General features: G+C 39.3%; 2 protein-coding genes across 7 annotated transcripts in view; one reads left to right on the top strand and one right to left on the bottom strand.

Moving 5' to 3' along the window:
- The window catches only part of SCRN1 (secernin 1), a 40,166-nt gene extending 22,853 nt beyond the window's left edge, over nt 1-17,313 (top strand). The window contains exons 4-9 of the mRNA XM_083866130.1: nt 4,778-4,980; nt 7,848-8,042; nt 10,594-10,759; nt 12,625-12,805; nt 14,944-15,103; nt 15,343-17,313. Of these exons, the coding sequence (XP_083722256.1) occupies nt 4,778-4,980; nt 7,848-8,042; nt 10,594-10,759; nt 12,625-12,805; nt 14,944-15,102 (904 nt within the window). The 3' untranslated portion in view covers nt 15,103; nt 15,343-17,313. The remainder of the gene's footprint in view (nt 1-4,777; nt 4,981-7,847; nt 8,043-10,593; nt 10,760-12,624; nt 12,806-14,943; nt 15,104-15,342) is intronic.
- A 691-nt stretch (nt 17,314-18,004) lies between these two features.
- Nucleotides 18,005-20,936, bottom strand: part of WIPF3 (WAS/WASL interacting protein family member 3) — a 37,694-nt gene continuing 34,762 nt past the window's right edge. For all 6 annotated transcript variants that reach the window (XM_083866078.1, XM_083866076.1, XM_083866077.1 and 3 more), the window contains one exon: nt 18,005-20,804. In XM_083866078.1, the coding sequence (XP_083722204.1) occupies nt 20,764-20,804 (41 nt within the window). In that variant the 3' untranslated portion in view covers nt 18,005-20,763. The remainder of the gene's footprint in view (nt 20,805-20,936) is intronic.

Here is a 20,936-nt window from a genome sequence, read left to right as displayed (position 1 = left end):
CAATGCAAATCATTGCCCTTATTCAAATGCTGGCACACAAACTCCTGTGAGTCTGTTCATTGACGGCTGTCTGCCCAAAAGGCTTGTGCTGCACTGTGAGCCTCAGCCTGCATGCTGGTCTTGCAGCGAAGAGAATTTAAAGGAGATATGGGTGGGGGATGCAAGCTGAAAATAAAAGAAGAGAGAACGTGTGAACTTATCACAACCAGAAATGAAGCAAATGGACTCAATTTAAAGACTGGACAGGACAATAGCTGCATATTTAATTAAATCAGTGTTAGTCAAAATAGTCCTACTGGACTTTGCCCTAGCATACTTAATGAGCTGACTGAATCAGTTACAGGTGAACTCTCATTTTTCTTGAGGACTAGTGAAAAATGGGAGAGGGTTTGATTGACTGGAAAAAGTTAAATGTTGTGGCTATACTTAATATAGTTTGAAAGAGTTGTTGTAAAGCAGCTTAACCTCAGTTCCTGAAGGGGAAAAACCTCAAATATCAAGGAGTTGATGAATGCATACACAGTAATAATTGGTAGTCAAGAAAAATCACATCAAACCATTCTACTTTACTCCTGCAATGAGTTAACGTATTTTATAGACGAAAGGATAGGGAATAGATTCCTTAACTTTTAAGAGGATGTTAAAACCTTAGAAGTTATTCTCATGAGCAAGCTGGGAAGTATGAGTTAGAGGAAATTGTTGTTAGGTGCATAGCTACCTGAAACTGTAACTGTTCTCTAATATGTCTCTGCAGAAATACAGTGTCTGCTTCCAGGTACCATAAATCAAGAGGAATATGGGCCAGTTGGAGAGAATGCAGTGGAAACTGGAAACATGATCACATAGCTATAGAATCTGACCAAAGAGAAAATCATGAGGGAATTTGGGTTATATTTCTCTTTGGTATTTTCTCTAAGCCCCGTATATACTGAAGGAATCTGTGAAGAACCTGTACCTGAGAGAACGAGTAAATTTAATGGCATCAAGGGAGGCTGAGTAGATGTGAGGGGTTGTTTAAGAAAGCATAGGACAACCTTTTGTGAAGAAAATGACTTAGATGACTTTCTAAGCTCCACTTCTATTTTTTTCCATCCTATTACAGTCCTTTTAAAACTTTACAAACCATTGGTTTAAATGACGAGTTCTACTTATTTCTTACTCAGCCATTGCAGTCTCAAAGGACTGTTTAACATTCAAATATATGTGTTATCCAACAGCTCTAGATTTACCCACTCTAGCAAATCAGGACACACCAATGTAAGAAGTGATGGCCATAAACTACAAGTAATAATCACCTGTAGATGCTACCCTCCCTCTCTCCCTTCTTACCTGCAGAAGAAATTGTAGCTCTGATGCAGAGAGAGGGTGTTTCAGGCAAAGAGAGTCAGAGATGTGTTGTTACCATCTGCTGCTTGTTCCAGCCTACATGGTTCTTTCTCTTACTGTGAAGACTTGGCCAGTTGAATTAAGTTGTGTCTATTTCATGTCACCTCATAGAATAGAGACCCATAAATACAAAATTAATCTCCATAAGCTGCAGTGAAGCAGCTGGCACCAGCTCTGCCTCTTTGGTGGAGTATCACAGCATGTAAGAACATTTGAATGATTCTTAAGAAACTAATAAAGTTTGCATGATGGATTTCAGGGTTAGAAGTTGGTCCTATTCCATGCAGGCTGGTCACCATCCCAGTTAATCTAAATGGAGAACATGGATCTAGTCACAACATACAGGAAAACCGAGAGAAAATATGCTCCAGCACAAATTCCTAAGGAAACTTTTGTTTTTTCCCTAGGGATTTATTCAAAAGCTGATTTTTGAAAGCCATACCAGTATTGCTGCATTTGTTAGCTTATTAGGATTTTCTTCAGGTATTCTTCCTAGCTGCCTGCAGTTTTGGGGCTTTTTGATGCACAGTTGAAACTATAAAGCACCTGTTCACTTGGGGAAGCATATTCTTCTGAAGAGTTCATGTACTGTTTTGCTGATAGGTTAGGACAGCATTATGATACAAAAGAGAAATATGGAGAAACCTGGAAATTGCATCCTTATTTTTGCATTTTTGTCTTCATTTTAATTCCTATGTGTTTGTATTATTTATTTGTTCTTTTCATCACAGGTGCAATAATTTTTTCAGAGCCACACAGAGATGCCAATCTTGGCAGGGAGTCAAGAATGCTCTTTAAAATGGTATTAATTTGTTTACCAATTTCTTTCCTTAGAGACCTCAAAACTGAATAAAGTAGAATGTCATCAAGTATGTTAGTTAATTTGGAAAGCCTGCATTATGTAATTGATAGGTGAAGTTGAAAAGCTTAAGATAATATTGTTTTGACAATATGACAGCATATTTGAGGTACTTAGGCAGTGGATTGTACTAAATTACTGAAATTTCATTAATAACTCATTCAAGCTCTCATCTGGAGTTGAAATTGCTTCTAACTGTTCTTCCAGCTCACCTTGAAGGGTACTCTGAAGTGTGTTAGTGGGAGGATTATGCTGTGGTTGCCTGATGCTGAGATAATTGACAAGACTTAATTTTGTGGAAATGAGTTATGTGGTTATTGTGTAGGATGGTGGGGTTTTTTTGGTGTTTTGTGTTTGGTTTTTTCATTTGTTTTGTTTGGGATTTTTTTGGGGGAGTGGGGGTGGTTGTTATTTTTTGGTTTGGTTTAGTCTGGTCTTTTTTTTTTGGGGGGGGGAGTGGTTGAGGTGGGGGCATTTGGTGTTTTGGGTTTTTTTTTTTTTTGCTGTCTCTTGTGACTGAAAGATAGGAGCAGCCAAGCAAAAGTAGAGCCTAGACCTTTACTTAATGGAAATAAATGTAACATTGGAACCATTTATAAAAAATAGTACCTAAATGATACTTCTTCAGCTTGAATCCCTACTGAGGTTTTGACAGCAAAGGCTAGACTGTAACCATCTCAAATAGAAAATTTCGGGGAGACATTATTAAAGTTTTAGTAGGATGTTATGTCTCTTGGCAGGTTTTGATCTAATTATAACCTGATGGTTTTGATCCTTAACTGGGGAGAAAGCAGCAGATTATCTCTGAATCTAGGGACTGGGTGGTCACCAAGGGCAGTTTTCAGTCCATTCACTTACCTGTGGCAGGGATTGCTCTTAGGGAGTAAATATAACATGCTTTTGGGCTGGCATTTAAGTTATGTCTGTGGAATGTGCAAAGACTGACATAGCTATATTGGTCTGAAAAAGCAATTGCACCAGTGATGAAAAGAATGAAGGAAAAACATAAATGCAGAGGGACTTAAATGGAGTCATCAGTACAAAACAAGTTTCAGCTAACAAGAAAAGACAACAGGGAAAGATCCCATAAATGCAAAGTAAGAAGATGATGGGGGAGGAACTGTCACTTTAAGTTAAGTCTTAAAAGTCTAGTTGGCTCTTCTTTGTCAGTAAGTGATAAATAGATGCTGCTGAGAGAGATGAAAACACTGCTTTCAATAATTCAGCCTAAAACAAGGCTAATGGTAGCCAAGTATTTAACAAAGCAGAGCCAGTGCAGACATCAGGTTGAGAAGTACTGACATCAACAAATCTGTATTCAAATTATCAGGACATGATTTGTCTACTGTAGTTTTTAGGAAAGAAACAGAGTGGTGTCTTCTTATCATGTGATTTCAAGAGAACTGAAAAGAGCTAGCATAGATAGTACTTATATCTAAAAAAGTGATTTCCTTGGAGCTGTCCATCACTCAAAATTATTTTGTCCGTAGAACGGTTAGAGAAAGACAAACGCAGAGGAAAATATTAAGACAACAGAGAGAAATTTTGAACTGGCCCAGGTAACTCTCCCAAAGGATGGAGGCATGAATATGCTGTTGTATGAAATACTGCATTTCCTCATTACCAGTAATTGGATTTTGTGACCAGTGAAATCATTTGCAGGTCTGATTTCAACTTCTGGTTACTGCTTTTGTTGTTGATTCAATTAGAGCTGTAAATTAGATCAAGAGATTATTTAATGCCATTTATTCAAGGCAGGATACAATCATTCTAGAAATGCCTTTGTAAGATTTATTACCACACCTGAGTTTACTTTTCCATAAAATATCCTTACTTTGCTTGAACTTTCTTTTAAGATTCTGTTCTTTCAGACATACAGTTGCTGTTACTTCTGACAAAAGCTGTATCTGGTATTCAGATAGTTTTTTGGGGAAGCCTCTGCAGGAACTCTGAAGTTTGACTGCACAAATGCTTGTCTTTACAGCATGTAGAATGCATGCAAGGATAACACCTAGTTTCCATTGCCTAGTTTCCAGAGCATAGGGAAAGAGAGGTTGTAGAGAGGTTATAATATTGAATAATTCTTCTCTTTTTCGATAGCTGGTAATATTAATTTACAATTTCCCACCCTTGTACAGAAAAGTAAACTTGGTAGAGCTGTCACTTAAAAAAAATACTTGCAAGTTGTCCTTCAAATGTATTCTGCCTGAGGAGGAAATAAATAGAGCATTGCATGTTTACAGTGCAGCTGAGATCATTGGTTGGTAACTGGACTTTTTTTAAAAAACTAAAAGCCAGCTATGATAGGCTTGAGAGTAAAGAACCAGCATAGAAAATCAAGACTAGAAACAAATAATTCAATATCTCATCCTGTAGTTCTAGTAACTGATTAAAGCAAGAACTCTTACACAAGGCATACCAGACACTTCAATATTTTAAACCCAGATGAATGCTGTGGTTTAAAAGTAATAACTTAAGGAGATTTCACTGTTTTTTTCCTCTCTGAATCTCTGTTTTACCCTTTTCTTGTAGACTTGGCCTAGAAAGAGGTGCAACAGCTAAAGAAGCATTGGATGTAATAGTTGCTCTGTTGGAAGAGCATGGACAAGGGGGAAATTATTATGAAGATGGGAATTCATGCCATACTTTCCAAAGTGCATTTTTGATTGTGGACAGAAATGAAGCCTGGATATTAGAGACTTCTGGAAAGTATTGGGCAGCTGAAAAAATCACAGGTTAGTTTCAAATTCACAGCAAATCTTATTAAAAGTAGCTGTAAAGAGTTCTCTTGGAAGAATTAGTCTTAAATTCAGTAAGTTTTAATAAGTGGCTAATGAATGCAAGTGTTTGATTAAATCACCAGTTTTAGCTTTCTATATTTGTACTACTCTGATTTTTTTCTTACATGTTGATTTGCATTGGCTGATGTGACTTAGCATTTTCTGTGAAGATGGAGATTGTTGCCTTTATGCATAAACTATGTAATAATCATAATTTTTATATTTGATAGGTGTATTTTCCAAGATTTATTTTCTGTTTGGAACATATCAGATTTTTTTTTTGATGGCGTTAATGCCCAAATTATTACTTACAAATCTAAAATGTTGTGAAGAAAGGAATAGCATGGATAGTTTTGACAAAAGGGCTTTTTTTTCAGGTGATAGATTGAATGGGTTGCTGGTGGTGGTTCCTTTACTGAAATAGATATACTCCCTTCATATCCCTGTTGTTTAAATGATAGTGCAAAACAACAATTTTCTGTTCTTTAAATTTGTAAATGGTTTCTTTTTCTGTATGTGTGAAGACAGAGCTGCCAAACTAACTTCTAGAATTCACTGGCTTAGTGGATGAATTTATTTAAAACTTTTCCAGCATATATGGGCTGCCTTAATGTTATATGATTGTTTAAGGCCTGTATTTAATTTATTGTCATCTTGACTTTGAAGGGATTTTTATTTTCATAAGAGTAGAGCTTTTTAAAATGTACTCATCTTTGAATGAAGTGGAATTTCAGAGTATTCAAGAGGACTTTTGTCATCCATGTCTTGAGCTATGACAGATCCATTAAATTCTCTCCTCTTTTCTCCCTAAATATAAGGTAGAAGATAGATATGGGAAGGAGCAAAGAAATAACACCAGGCTGTGCAATGTTGTGTGATGGCCTGCTGTCAGTCCCTGCCATCAAACAGGAATGAGTTACCTTCACAGAGGTGGTGTTTCCCAAGTAAAACTTGTATTTTAAGGATACCTACAGGTTATCTGCACAAACAGATACCAAACACAGAGGAGGGAAGACTGAAAATGCTGTCCTGATAAAACCCTAGTTCTGGAAAGCAGCCAACTCCTGAGGTTCCTGGGATTATGCAGTGACAGCCTGCCTTCTTCTCTTGACCTGCCTGACTGATATTTGAAGAACAGTGGGTTTCATTTAGCAGTTTTAGCTGCATCAGCAATACATAACCTTCATGTCCTTCTTCTCAGCAAATAAGCTGTTGCCCTCATCTGCTGCTTGCAGCTTTTAGAAATGATCCTGCAGTTCTGTTCTGGTTTTTACCAGCACATTGCTCTTCAGGAGATCCCTGTGAGCTGCAGATAAGTAGTTTCCATCTCCTGCAGCCTGGCAGGAGGAAAGGCTGCTGGCTATGTAAGAACTCTATATTTCATACTTTGCTCAGGGGTTCTTTTTTGCAACCATAAATGTGCCTCCTAAGCTTTCAAGTGAATGCACAAATGCTGTTAAAATGGGGAAAATGTGTCATTCCCCAGTGTGAAGGCATATTTTTTCCTGACTATCCTCAGAGTTCTAATATTACTGCTGCAGGACTGTAAAGCTTATAGTGAGTGTTTATCAAGCAGCTCTCTGACAATATTTTAAGAATAAACACTTCAAAATCCTTTCTATTAATGTTCATAAATCTCAGTGAAAAAATTTATTTGATTGATGAATTTTATTTTTTGTGGTGGATCAAACTCATGAAATATAATTTTGCATGAGCAATAAATGTAAAATATTTAAAGAGCTCTTTAAGAGTGGCTTGCCCAGCTGGACACAAATACAAATATCCTCATCACTCAGGTCAAGAAAAGTGCCTGAAAAGTGTGTTTTTTGAAAGTGTGAATCAGAATAAGCTGTCAGTGACCCTAGTGTAAGTCGGAATTGGATGACGGGGACTTTTTTGCAGAATGATGCGTAGAATTTCCTTAAATTGTTACTCGTTATTTAAAGTGCATGCATGAGGCATTACAAAAGCAAGCTTAATTTTTTGGAAGGCAGTATTAAAAACTTCCACGACTACTGGATTTGCTTCTGTCTAAGAAATTATTTGTGCTAAATTCTAGATTCTGTGTTTATTTTAGTTTATAGTTTTACTTTATCAGCTCTTTCTCTGGCTTCCAATACATTTGCTTTATTCTCTCTGAGGAATATCTGCAGCAACCACTGCCATACTGTGGATATATGGTTGTAAGCACTGCAGTATTTTTGATAAAAGGAACTTAAAAAAGCTGTTTAGTACTCTTTGCAGGCTACTTACACATTCTTTTTACTTCATGCCGTTTTAAAAGTTAAGATAATTTTTTTTAATTTAAATTGATCTTGCAGCTTACAGTGAAACTGCTTCTCAGCTGGGAAGCTTAAAGCAATTGTTAAGATTTTCAAAACATTTTCCAAATTCTTAATTTTGAAGGGCAAGGCAGGTTCATGAAATACAGCTCTGCTGAAATATATTTTGAAATCAAGTCAGATCTCAAGCCTTCCCATGTCTGTGGAATATGCCTTGGAAAAAAGATTAAGCCTTTGGCATTTGGAAACCCCTGTTGCTTTGTGGTCAGAACGTGTGAGGTGTGGATTTAGGTGTGGACTGGCATTCTGTCTAAATCCTGCTATTAATCACAAGTGTCAGTGTCTCAGTAGGGCACAGAGGATTGAGCTCTGCAACCTGCAGTGATTGGTAATTCTGTGTACATGTAATTATATAATTACACAGTCATGCCTAATGTACATACTGGCCAATGGTTTGTTTCCTAATTGATATGACATTTTCCTTCCAGCTTCTCCAAGAAAAACTGTATTAATGCTCTTTTTTAATATGTGACTTTCTAGAGGGAGTGAAATGCATTTGCAATCAGCTTTCATTAACTACAAAAATTGATGCTGAGCATCCTGAACTAAGGAATTATGTGAAAAGTCAAGGCTGGTGGAATGGAGACTCGGACTTCAATTTTTCTGAAGTGTTTTCTCTTGCTGATGACCATTTAGCCTGTTGTTCTGGCAGGGAAAGCCTAGAAAAACAAGGTGGTAAGTGTTGAACTATCTTTCTGTGGGCACACTGTGTTTTTAGTCACTGCTGCCTCCTTTTCAGGCATTCTGTCCAGAACTATGTGTGACTGAGAACACCTCTGCATGTAGACTGTGTAGGAAGGAAAATCAGAGCTAAAGACAGTCTCTAAAACTTGCCACAATTTAGGATGAAGTCTTTAATGTCACCCTCAAGGTTTCAAAACAGGATTGCAATTACAAAGTAACTTCCTTCAGTCTTCTGATGTGCATGATGTGCCACTGCATTTGTGCTTTCCTGTAATTTTAGTGGCCCTACCTAACACTAAAATTCTACTATTGAAAAAAAAAATATGACCTCACATAGATTGAGCTCAGTGGAATCTGCATTTTGGTAAAAATGTAGGTTTAACCTTTTGGTTAAATTTCAAAAGCACAGTTTAAGGAAGAGCAGTTGCAAACTAAAGTCCTTTTTTCTTTGTTGAGCAGAACAAAGCTTCTGGAACAGACATTGTGCCTATTCTCTGCAATCAAAGGAAGGGTTTAATTCCAGACCCAAATTTATTACTCACTTCAGTTCTCTGCAGCTGGCCGAAATACCTCTGAAATGGCCAGCCTGCAGCAGTGCATGGCTGACATATATCTGCTCTTTCATGCATGAAAAAGAGCACAAATTTTCATTTTCTAAAAAGCCCTTTACTATAGATGTGAATTTACTAGACTGATGGCATTTTCGCATGTTGGTCAATGTTTTGAAGAGTGTAGAGGTGAGATATTTGTTGCACTGCATGTTTCTTGCTAAGGCTGTAGAATTGCAGGGAGCGTGGTTTGTGTCTGAGGCAGACACAGTAACTCTGAAGGACTAGAGGTAAAAGATCTTAATAAATCTGGATTATAGCACTAAAAACCCTGCAGGCCCCTACAGACAGATGGCTGTGGCTGAAAACCTCGCAGGCTGCTGAGTCATTCCATGTCTTGTTGTCTCGGGTTTAGTCGGTTGTTTCCTCACCCGAGATTCCAAAGCTGGCTGGTGGTTCGTGTGGGCACGAAGGGAGTGATTTTCCCTCTTGACCTCTGAAGGATTTAGGTCTGCTGTCTGACTCTGTTTCTCTGTGTTCTGTGCTGAGCTCGGTGCTCGGTGTTCTGCGCGAGAATGAAGGGAGTCTCAAGGTCTTGGTTTTCGGGTTTCTCGCGTTGTTTATTAGTTCTTATCTTACAATTCTCTGTGTCCGGCCATGGTGTTCACAGCAGCCTGGACACGAGGTGACTCCCCTTCCCCTGTGTCCAGCCATGATGTCCCCTGCAGCTCGGACACAAGGCGACTCCCCTTCCCCTGTGTCCGGCCATGATGTCCACTGCAGCTCGGACACAAGGCGACTCCCCTTCCCCTGTGTCCCGCCATGGTGTTCACAGCAGCTCGGACACAAGGCGACCTCCCCCTGTGATGGGAGGTCGCTACCTCTTATACAGATAACTACGTACTCATTGTTTACAATTCTATGCCAATGTCTATCACCTATACTAACAGGGTCATGTCTACTTTGATCCAATCCACTGAAACTACTTTGTGCCCATGTCACTGCAGAAGATGGATGCCAAGGGAGAAGAAGAAGAACCCAGGGCACCACCCTAAAATCTCCATCTTGTCCCTTTGCATCTACATTCTAAAAATCCATAACTACAAAATCTTCTGCACAGTGATAACTACACTACTCTCTGTCACACCTTTATGACTTGCAATTCTTCTCTCTGTTGGATGTTTTTCTCATGGACCAAAATCAAAGACTGTGTCTTCCTGGGCTCTGTGCCCGGCAAACCCCCCTGCACAGACCCCAGACCCCCTTTCTTGGGTCCCAGACCCTCTACCGAGGTCTGTGACTTCCCAGGGCACCCAGAGGGATGCCCTGGACTCCAACATTGTTGTGTGTTGAGACCCCTGTTCATGGAGGTTTGAGTCACTGCAGCCTGAGAAGGTACAGGGAAGAAGCCTGACCTGCCAAAGGAGCAGTGTGAGAAAACATGGAGGGGCTGTGGGGGGAAAGCTGTGAGGAACACAGGCAGGAAACACAGTGAGGATGAGGGATTCTTGTACTTAAGAGTTTGGAGAAAAATCTTGGTGCCTAGGTCTGCTGCTGTAACATTTTGTGACTGTGAGATGATGTTTCAAAATTTTGACTGAGAGATAATGGAAATTGAGAAGTGGAAGATCAGAGTGCTCTCATTCTGCCCTGCCTGGGTAGAGGAAAATGGATGTTTTATGTAAGTAGTCTGTTCATAGTGACTGCTAAAGCAGTATTACAGCCTTCTTCCTGAAAAAGTACCTTTTAAATAGCATTTCTCCCTACCTGGCAATTGCCATGCCTAATTAATGCTTCCTACTGTTCTCATTTGCTACCTAGGCACGTTCTTTCTGAATGTTCATTGTTTAAGTAGAAACTATTAACTGGGATTTGTGACATGCCCATGTCAAGTGTCAGTGGCTGTTTTAGGCCAAAGCTTGTTCAGGCTAAAATCCTTACCTGGGCTCCGAGCCATTGAACGCTCAGGAATTTTTTTCTCCCCCTCCATATAGGTGACGTTTCTGCACAAGCTATGATTGATGTCCTGCGTGACAAGGACAGTGGTGTCTGTGTGGACTCTGAATCTTTCCTTACTACAGCTAGCATAGTGTCTGTTCTGCCTCAGGACCCTAGTTTTCCCTGTATTCATTACTTCACTGGCACGCCAGACCCTTCAAGGTAAGCCACAGCACTGGGGTCCCTGGGGTGCAGAGCAGGTGGTGGGTTGAAAGGTAAAAAACAAACCCTGCCACCCAAACTGGAACATACTTCAAGAGCATGTTCTAACCAGAACGCAGTCAGTGCTCTGTGATGTGCAATCTGACAGTCCCGTGTTACCAAGCTTCTAGGGGAAATGCAGTTTAGGGAGGAGCCAGGAATTCCTGGTGTAGTTGCTTTCCAGTTGGAAAGTTGTTGAGATGATGAAGTTGGGGACTTCCCAATTCACTTCCCTTGAGCAGGTGGGTGCAAAACTGAAGCAAATGAAGTGTCTTAACTATCAGAGAGGGTTTGTGTACTCTAGGTAGCTTCATATGGCATCAAAACGTTAACGCAGCAAAATATCTGCAAGTTGCTGGGATCCCAAGCAAGTTTTTTATTGGAGGGACAATTTCTAGTTGGTCTACATGGTGTTCTCTCTAGCTGAAAGTAGCTGAGGAGATTAGGGAACTCATGAGCCAGATCATCAAATAACTAATGAATTACCTTGTGTTTTAAACAGAATCCAGCTGAGATTCACAGAAATTAAACTAAGCCACTTGCAGTTATTCAGGAGATCTGGCTCTCGCATTGAGGTGAAGAGATTATGGGGAGAAGAAAATGGTGCCCTCAAACAGCTGACAGTCATTCATGTAGGAGAACTGGTAGTAATCATTAGGTTTTACTGAGGGCTGTGGAAGTCATCCATGCCAAAGGAACTTTACACCTACCTTTCATTATGCAACTCAGACTTCCAGGGTTAAATGTCAGTTTTAAACTTGCTTACCCAAACTTTTCTTTGACTCAATGCAAATCCTTTGTGACAAAATGGAGCAAGGCTTCAAATAATTTTGTTGGGATTTCTGTCCTTTTGAAGGTGGAAAACCTGGCTTAAAAACCTTGTTTAAATAAAGTAAGACCTTTCTTACTTTATTCTACACTGTAATGCATTAAGAAAGAATTATTTTAAATGCAGCTAGTGAGTCATGGAAATTCTTAGTCAGCAAGGCTTCGTGACAGTGATGGAAAGGGTAACAGCACTGAACCTGCTGACTGTATACAGACAGTGGTTATTAATTGTGTGTTGCAGAAGTCTTGCACTTTTGGCAGGTTCTTCTCTGCAAAATGCAGGGTGCTTTGTTGTTCTGTATCTAAGAACAACAGTTTGGCAGTTGTTCCATGCACTTGTCAAAACTTACTTTCAGCTTCTCAGGAATGAAGATCTTGTATTGATAAGGTTTTTTTTTGTTTGTTTGTCTCTCTTTGGAGTTTAGATTCAAAGTCGGTGTTAAAGTTTTTTGAGAAACATCATAATATTGGTAGCCATGTCTTCCCCCAGGTCTTGAAGTAAAATTCTAAAGTACTGCTGTTTATATGCAAAATTCTCTGATACTAAGCATGATATATAATCTTCCCTGCTCCACACAAGTGATTTTTTTCTGATTTTAATAAAAATTAAATCTGGAAGGAGGAGGAGAGATGCCAGTGGGAACAGAGGAGAAAAACTGATATGAAGCCAAATGTTGAGATTTGTTACAAAAAACTTGAAGGAGAAAATCAATGCTACTCTTCTAAAGAAGTGGCAGAACTGGCATGAGGACCCCAGAGAATTGTATAGGTAAAAGGGGTAATAAGGTTTTATAACAATTGCCAAACCCAGTTATTTTAAAGCACGTAGATTTGTTTTGCTTGTGACCAGTTCCAAGTCTCTAACCTTACCCATGCCTAGCATAGATGAATTACCTATGCTACACTTATGTGTTGTTTTAAAATAGCCTGGTGAACACTTCAATAATATATACAAGATCTCTCTTATTACTGCAAGCAGTAATTCTCATTTCTTTCAGGTCCATATTTAAACCCTTTATTTTTGTCGATGATGTAAAATTAGTACCAAAGGTGCAGTCTCCTTCTTTTGGCAATGATGATCCTGCTAAAAAGATACCTCGATTCCAGGAGAAACCTGATCGTAGGCATGAGTTGTACAAGGCACATGAATGGGCCCGATCTCTCCTGGAGAACGATCAGGTAAGAGCTGTGGGACCTGAAATTAAAGAATTGAAGTCAATGTAGATTCCTAACCCCAGAACTTACTTCTCAGTCACTGACTGAAAAGCATTCTCTGAATATTCTTAGAATCCTTGTGAGTTTAGCTTGAGTAATGATGCCCTCTGAAGGACAAACTATTCTGCATATTTTTTGTTATCCTGTGAGAGTGTTGCTCTGTTCCATTACTTTTACAAAATGAAAAGTCAAACTGTTAAGCTGTTTATCTTGTTCAATCCCCACTGTGCATATAGTCTTTTTAGTGATTAGAACACTGGATGCTAGTGCAACATGGTATCAGAATTATGTGCTAGGATGAGGACTGGAGTGTTGTAATTTAAATTATATGCTGGATTAAGAACTACGTTTGGAAAGGTATTTTTCTTGAAGGAATAATTTGCACATGACAGTTTTGCAAGTCTTGCGTTTTGCAATTTGGTGCGTTTCTGTTAATTTTTAAGATTTAACTGAAAATGTCATGTGAGAAGACACACCACTTTGCAGTGCCCTGCAGTACATACCTGAGGGCTGAAAACCTTCCATTGGAAAAATTTAGTGTTGAAGAACTCTTATGCAAATAATTTTTGGAATAAGTAAAGTCAGGAAGAGGATTATTCTGTATAGCTCTTTCAAATGGTTGAGATACAACTTTTGATGTCATTGGGCAGGTAGTTCAATAACTTCTCAACATTTGCAATTACAACTACAGCAGTAAAGTGGATAAGTGGTTTTAAGGAAGTGAAACAGAGGAAAAGATCACTAAGGCACACCTGTCAGGCTTTTATTGGTATTCAGGCAATATGTGGAATTTCCACAGAGGACTTGCTTCTCTACAATTTTTCTCTGTGTGTATTTGCGTGGGTCAGAGTCTTGCTACGAGCATAACAACATTCAGAGCTACTCATTATTGATTAAGTAAGCTATGATAACCTTTGCTGGTACAAACATTGGTTAAATGCAGTTTGGACTAGATTTTTAATTTCTTGGAATGGTGTAATTTAAAATCTGTGGCCACTGGTAACATTGTTTTAATGTGCAGCTGGCTATCTCATATCATTCATTATGCAAGATGGAAAGACCTAGAAGAGGCATCTTAGCATTTTGTGGACTCTTGCCTGTTAAAGTCCCCCTGGTAAAGAATGTGACACCAATAGTTGTGGTAGAAAAGGAAATGCAGTTTCTACTCAGGCTTCATGCTATAAAAGCTGCCCATACGAGAGCTTACACCTTAGATGAGATGCTCTATTCTTTCTGGACAAAATGCTGAGAAAAATCCTGAAAAACTCAGAACCACCACTCATTCTAAATTGCCTTTCGCCCTCCCCTCCTCCTTGCAACTCAGTTTTGAAAGCTGCAAGCAAAACAAGCAGCACTCCTCCATAACAAAAAAAAAAAAACAAAAAAAACCCAAAAAAAACCCAAAAAAAAAAAACAAAAAAAAAAAAAAAAAAAAAAAAAAAAAAAAAAAAAAAAAAAACAAAAACAAAACAAAACAAAACAAAAAAGTAGCATTTAAATAACATTTGGATAGAACAAAATTACAAAATTACACCTTTTCCAGGAGCAAATTTTCTAGAAACACAAAGCCCAGTAAGTCAGAATGGGACACAAAAATCTCCCTGGGATCTGGAGCCATAATATTGTTACATTTTGTTACTGTTACATTACTGTTACTGTTACAATTTCAGATCTAGTCATCATCTTGCAGGTGTTGATTTGAGGGATGCACATGGAAATACCACAACCTGTACAATTCTTAGGGCTTCTAGTCTTCTCATATAGTTCTGGTAGTGAGATTACAAGCTTAAGAACTTGCTTTACCTCTATTATATGTACAAGCCTTATACAGTTTTCCTCTACCCATTGTTCACCCTCTTCCTTCTTTGCTTTAAACTTAGCAACTCCTTTTTGGCTATTTTTCTTAATGCAGAAAGTGTCCAAGATTGTTCCCTTTAGCCTTTGGCCATGCCAAACAACTAATAACAGAAATAGTTAGTACCTTAAAAGGCTTTTTTGTTTTTAAAAATGCTTGAAAATATCTCTGTAGCAAAGAGAAACAGTAAAATGCTTTAATGAGCCTGTTTGCTGGTTAACTGAGTTTGGTTGTTTCATGCCTTTAGGATAAAGGCCAGAAACTGATGAGGATTATGTTAGACCTTGAAAAACAAGGTTTAGAAGCAATGGAAGATATCCTTTCTCGTACAGAGATTCTGGATCCAGCTGAAGTAGTGGATCTTTTCTATGACTGTGTTGACACAGAACTAAAGTTCTTCAAATAAAGTAAGCAAACAATTCTCTTAGGTACTACTTTACCAGTGAATGTGAGATGTTGGATCCGATTCTGAACCTCCTCCTCTTTTACACGAAGCTGAGGATGTTAAGAATTGGGTTCAAACCCACCTTTCTACCTGCTCAGCTTGTCTCCAAAGTCCCTTTTCCCTATGCTGCATTGCAGGTGATTTTTTTTCAATTTCACTCTTGCTTGGAATGGATTTTCAACAAATTTTATCTCATTTCAGCTATGGTGGCTATTGTTAGCCTTTTCACTGGAAGACTGCAATGTTCTTCAAGCCTTGAAAGAAAGTCTTCACACTTGTGATTTTGCAGGAAAAAAACATTTCTAGAGGAAAAAATGTTACTTGCTAGCTGTATCCGGTTAACAAATTGCTTTCCTTTGTCCAATCTTGTGGTGTTCCTGTTTGTGTATGTATATAGTGAAAGGAGAAAGTCACTGACTGGTCCAATTACTGTGTGCATGCTGGCTAATTTAGTACAGAATGTTAAAACATGTATGCTGGGCAACCAATTAAAGATTTAACTTCATCAGGCTAATTGCCATATTGTCATTGAAAGCAATCTGGTTTTCCCTCTCTTGCTCAGGACTAGGATTGCAGCAAAGCTGACTTGCATTTTTCTCTTCGTGCTAATTCATACAGAGTTGAAATGGTAGAGTTGAGATCACAGTTTGAGACGGGCAGGAAGGTAAGTCCTGGTTCTTGACCTTGTTGTGCTGGCCTCATGTGCCCAAATCTGGTTGCAGTAAGTGAGCACCTGACATTATGCCTGTACAAATGATCAGAATTAAGTCCCCAAGTTAAAGTTCTGCCTTTGCCCTCAGCCAGCTTGTGTTTGTAGTGCACCTGGCTGCTGCTCCAGAACTGAGTGCTGAAGTGCAGAGCCAGCCTGGATGCCCTAGTGATCTACACATGTTGGCTCTTAAGATGCAATTAATAAGGTGTCAGATTTATATACAAGTTACAGATTTGGAATTTTTTAAAGGAATAGATGCTGGACATGGATAAATACCTGGCTATTCTCCATCTTTCTGCTTTTGTACTGCTGAACAATTCCTAGTAATCTCTGTTATGAGATACATGGCTGACGAATCCATTAAGAACCAGCGAGTTGCTGGCAATCCAACTGGTTAGGCTTAGGAATGGCTGCCCTATGCTTCCTTACATTAAGTGCAGTGCTGCAGCATGCTCCCCTTCCTCCACAGTCCTACAGGCAGACCTACTTTGCATTGTATTTTCTTCTTGTGGAAGTGAAATAGGCCAAACACTGAGTATTAAACAAGTAAACATTGTGTTGAGTGAAGATGGTTGGTGAGGTTTTTTTTCATACTGGAGGTTGAAAGAAGATCCCCATGTCTTTGATAAGTGGAAGTTAACATATATGGAATTAAAATCCTTCACTGTTTGGGAATGTGGATGGTGAAGAACTACAGGCTTCTGTATTGAGGAAGTAAAAGCTCCATAGAAAGCAGAAAACACCTCAAGTTGAAATTGTAAGAGTCGTGCATCAGGGAAATAGTCATTGCCATATAGGCACACTGCATTCTCAGGATTTTTTTAAATGAAATTGTTCCATTCAGACTCATTGCTTTGGTATTGCCTTATATGATAAATGACAATTGGACAAGAAAACATGGGGCCTTTTCACTTACAAGAAACAAGGAAGAATATATTTTCTATTATGGCCTACCTAATAATCTCCCACTCACAATAAAATCCTCCCATGCTGTCTATCATAGGACCAACTCCTAAGTCTAAGTATTTTTATGTGTAGACAATAGGAGAAGAAAATATTCAAGTAGACCCTGAAATTTAGCTGCTCTGTATGGTAACCAGAGGAGGGGCTGACTGCAAGCAGCACACTTGATTTCAGAGAACGCTGAGGGGGATGAAGCCCGCTGAAAGAGAAGTGTGCTTTTTCCAGCTGTCTGTAACTGAAGTAAATAGATTTCCCATGAAATCACATTTCCTGATAGGAGTATCTGGGCATTTCTGAACAACCAGGGACCAGGGATAAAATGATTGCCCCAGCCAGAAGACAAAAAGTAGGATATATAGTGAGCCACTTCTCACAGCTATTCTGCACAACTTGGATCTCTAATCTTTGGGAGTTGGCAGGGAGGCAAGATGAAAGAAGTGGGTGTTCCTGTTAGAAACATCATATATTTTATTTGCCTGTTTCTTAAGAAAGAAGAAAGCAACACTTGCAATTATCTCATGGGCGTTTATGTCCTTATTTAGAACTGCTTAGATGATAGAATGAATAAACTGTTTTGAGCACAGTGATCCAGGTAGTAATTTTCTAATAGTATGTTGATTTTGCTCTAAGTTGTATAGTGCATTAAAAAAAAAAAAACAGCTGTGGTACAGCAACATGACTGGGTGCAGTCAATAGAAACCAGAGCAACTGCATGGTCTTAATATTTGCAGTGGTCTTGAACAGAGGTGTGTCTCAGTGGAAGGACACAGTGGGACTTGTGGGATCAGCTGCCTCAGGGTGACAGCCAGTGTGATGCTCTGTATCTCCAGAAGCTTCATCAATGGATCTTGAATAACAAATAACTGGGAACATTTCAGAAATGCTAGAAAATAGACACAGGATTTCTAATTTCATCCTTGAAAGATGTTGTTTATTTCTAAAATACCCAAACCATAATAAAAAATGGATTAAAATTTTCTTCTCCTTTATGTATCTGCTGCCAGGTAGTCTAGCATTAGGTAGTTTTAAAATCCTTTGGAAGGTACTTCCTACAGAGCAGTACACAAATTTCAGAATAAATGAGAGCCAACAATATGCCACTTTTAATAGTACTATACCAAAAGAGTTTTTAAAACAGTATTCAACTTTTCCAGTTGTTTGAGAAGCAATGCAGATGTAGACTCCTGCTTGTTACTATATTCATGCATATTTATCAAGTAACTACAGTGAGTGACAATATTGGTCAAAGCATCACCACTTTTTTTTTTTTTTCTTTTTTTCTTTTCACATGATGTACAGCAAGTTATCATAATAGGCTAGAAAAAGACTAATGTTGCTTTATTGGAGTCCTGTGGGTGAAGAGCTTCTTACCCCTACACCATCTCACACCATGAATGTGCATGTGTGTGGGAATAGTTACAGCATAACTGAGCTGCTGTAAGAACAAAGAGAAAAGCAGGGATGTAAAGATGAAGTTACCTGTCTTTTCCAAATAGTTTTTTTTCAAAGGTGACACCATGGGGAAAGATCATCAGTGATCTATAACATTATTACACCTCTAACTGAGGGGAATGGATGACAATTATATAAATTAATGCCATAACTGTAATAGTCTGGCCGTTAGCACCAGACTCACTCTGGAATAGCAGTATTCTTTTTCAGGCTGGTGAATCATGCAATCATTTATATTGGAAAACAACTCTTGAGATCATCTAATCCAACGATTAACCCAGCACTGCCAAGTCCACCACTAAACCATGTCCCTGAGTACCACATCTACAAGTCCTTTAAGTACCTGTAGGTATTAAATGGTGACTTTGCCACTTCCCTGAGGAGCCTGTTCCAATGCCTGACCACCCTTTTGGTGAAGATGTTTTTCCTAATATCGAACCTAAACCTCCCTGGCACACTTGAGGGCATTTCCTCTTGTCCCATGCCTGGTTATTTGAGAGAAATGACTGACCCCCACATTGGTACAGTATCCTTTCAGGTTATAGAGAGCAATAAGGTCCCTCTGAACCTCCTCAGGCCAGGATGTTGTTGGCCTTCTTGACCACCTGAGCACACACTGGCTCCTGTTCAGCATGTTTAGCCACTGTCAGCCAGCACACACAGGTCCTTCACTGGCAGGCAGATTTCCAGCCCCTCTGGAAAGTGTTCCACTCCAGCAGTGCCTTGGGTTGTAAACCAGGTCTAGGAACCCAGAAAAGTTGTAAAAAGGGGAATCAAAGGGTGGTTGGGATTGAAAGGGATGGCTACAGGTCATCTGGTTCAACACCTCTGGCCAGGCAGGGTCACCTAGTGCCAATTGCCAAGAACAAAGTCCAGATGGCTTTTGAGTATCTTTAAGGAGTGAGACTCTACGAAGCCCCTGGGCAACCTGTCCCAAGGCTCAGTCACCCCCACAGTCAAAAAGTGTTTTCTGAAGTTCTGACAGTGCCTCGTGTGTTGCATGTGCCCATTTCCTCTGGTGCTGTCACTGGACACCATTGAAAAGAGTCTGGCTCCATCTTTATACCTTCTCTTCAAATATTTATATACACTGGAGAGATCCCCTCTGAGCCTTCTCTTTTCTAGGCTGATCGGTCTCAGCTCTCTCAGCCTTTCCTCACAAAAGAGATGCTCCAGTCCCTTCATCACCTTTGTAGGACTCTGTTCAGCACAGCCATATTTTCCTTGCACTGGGGAACCCAGAATTTGGACACAGCAGCTGTGGCCACACACCAGGTGTGGCCTCACTAGTGCTGAGCAGAGGGGAAGAATCACCTCTCTGACCTGGCACCACTCCTCCCAATGTAGTGACTGCACAAGAATAAGGGTAATTCTTGCTAGAAATAGAATCTTAGGATTCTATTTCTGAACATCTGTGATCCAAAGACCTTACTCAAGGTCTGAATATTAAAAGCAGTAGTTGAAGTCTTGTCTGCTGCTAGGTTGTTACTTTTCCCAACCAACTCTGTTTGGGACAACAACCACTTGTTGAGTGTTGAGGGGTTGAGTGTTCCATGTGGTGTGTTTGGGACAATGAACTGTCACTGCTGGCCAATAGCAGTAGCTCTAGTTGCCTGTTAAAATGTAGGTTTTGGACCCCTCATCCAAAGGCCTTGTAATTGCTGGGTAAAGGCAATCTATCACAGAAATGGTAAATATCCACTTTGCCAGCAGGAAAAGACAGGACATGTGTCCTTACATACACTCATCATGGCACATGTATTCACACACACTTTTTCTTGCTTACAATAGAGCAACTTCCTTTTTCTCTGCTTTGGAAAGGTTCTGTCATCTTTGTCAAGTCCATGACCACCCTACCCAGCTGGGCTTCTTCAGACACTATCCTACAAGGATATGTAATCTTTAGGAGGTAGGCTTATTAGCAGCCACAGCCACAGCACCTTGGCATCTCCTCTTCATGCTTCATGAGGAAAGGATTCTGGGCCCATCTCTTCATGAAGGTGACATCCTGCTGCAATCTGAGGCCAGGCAGAATGGAAGAGCGAAGACACATAAAAACAGGCTAAAGATAGCATATTAGTTTGACAGTTCATTAAAAAAATGTCTGAATAATAACTAGAGAATTTCTAAAAATAATGATAGAAGGGGAAAAAAGAACTACAGGCACATAGCACAAAACATTCTGAGGTAATATTGTCAGCACGATAAGAGTGAGAATTGTTTCAACACTACAAAGAATTTAAATTTTATGCTGCTTTACTTAAAAAATATTCGCCCTATATACAGTAATTTAAAAGCCTGTACTAACATTCCTGTAGTATGTAGGCCAGTTCAAAAGGTATCATTTATATTGTTTTACAGTTTATAGAAATGTTAATATTGCAGTACTTGTGACTCAAGTACAATCTATCACTGCAACAGGGACCCCTTCTGTTTTATATATTAACTTGATCTTCTTTTTTAATACTAGTCCAGGGAGTATCAGAAGACTCTTCTCATCTCACGTGTGTTCTTAATGGAGGATTTTTAGAGGGATCTGTAAATAAATAGGACAGGTTTTAAATTAGTATTTTGGATGCAGTTATATAGCAGGGAGGCTGCATTTATCTGCTACCCCTGATATATACATACACATACATATATACACACACACACATATGGTTTGTGC

This window comes from Zosterops lateralis (genome assembly GCF_965231275.1).
Source record: "Zosterops lateralis genome assembly, chromosome: 1".
Lineage (NCBI taxonomy): Eukaryota > Metazoa > Chordata > Aves > Passeriformes > Zosteropidae > Zosterops > Zosterops lateralis.
The sequence above is the reverse complement of the archived record's forward strand: the minus strand, read 5'-3'. Positions and strand labels throughout refer to the sequence as shown.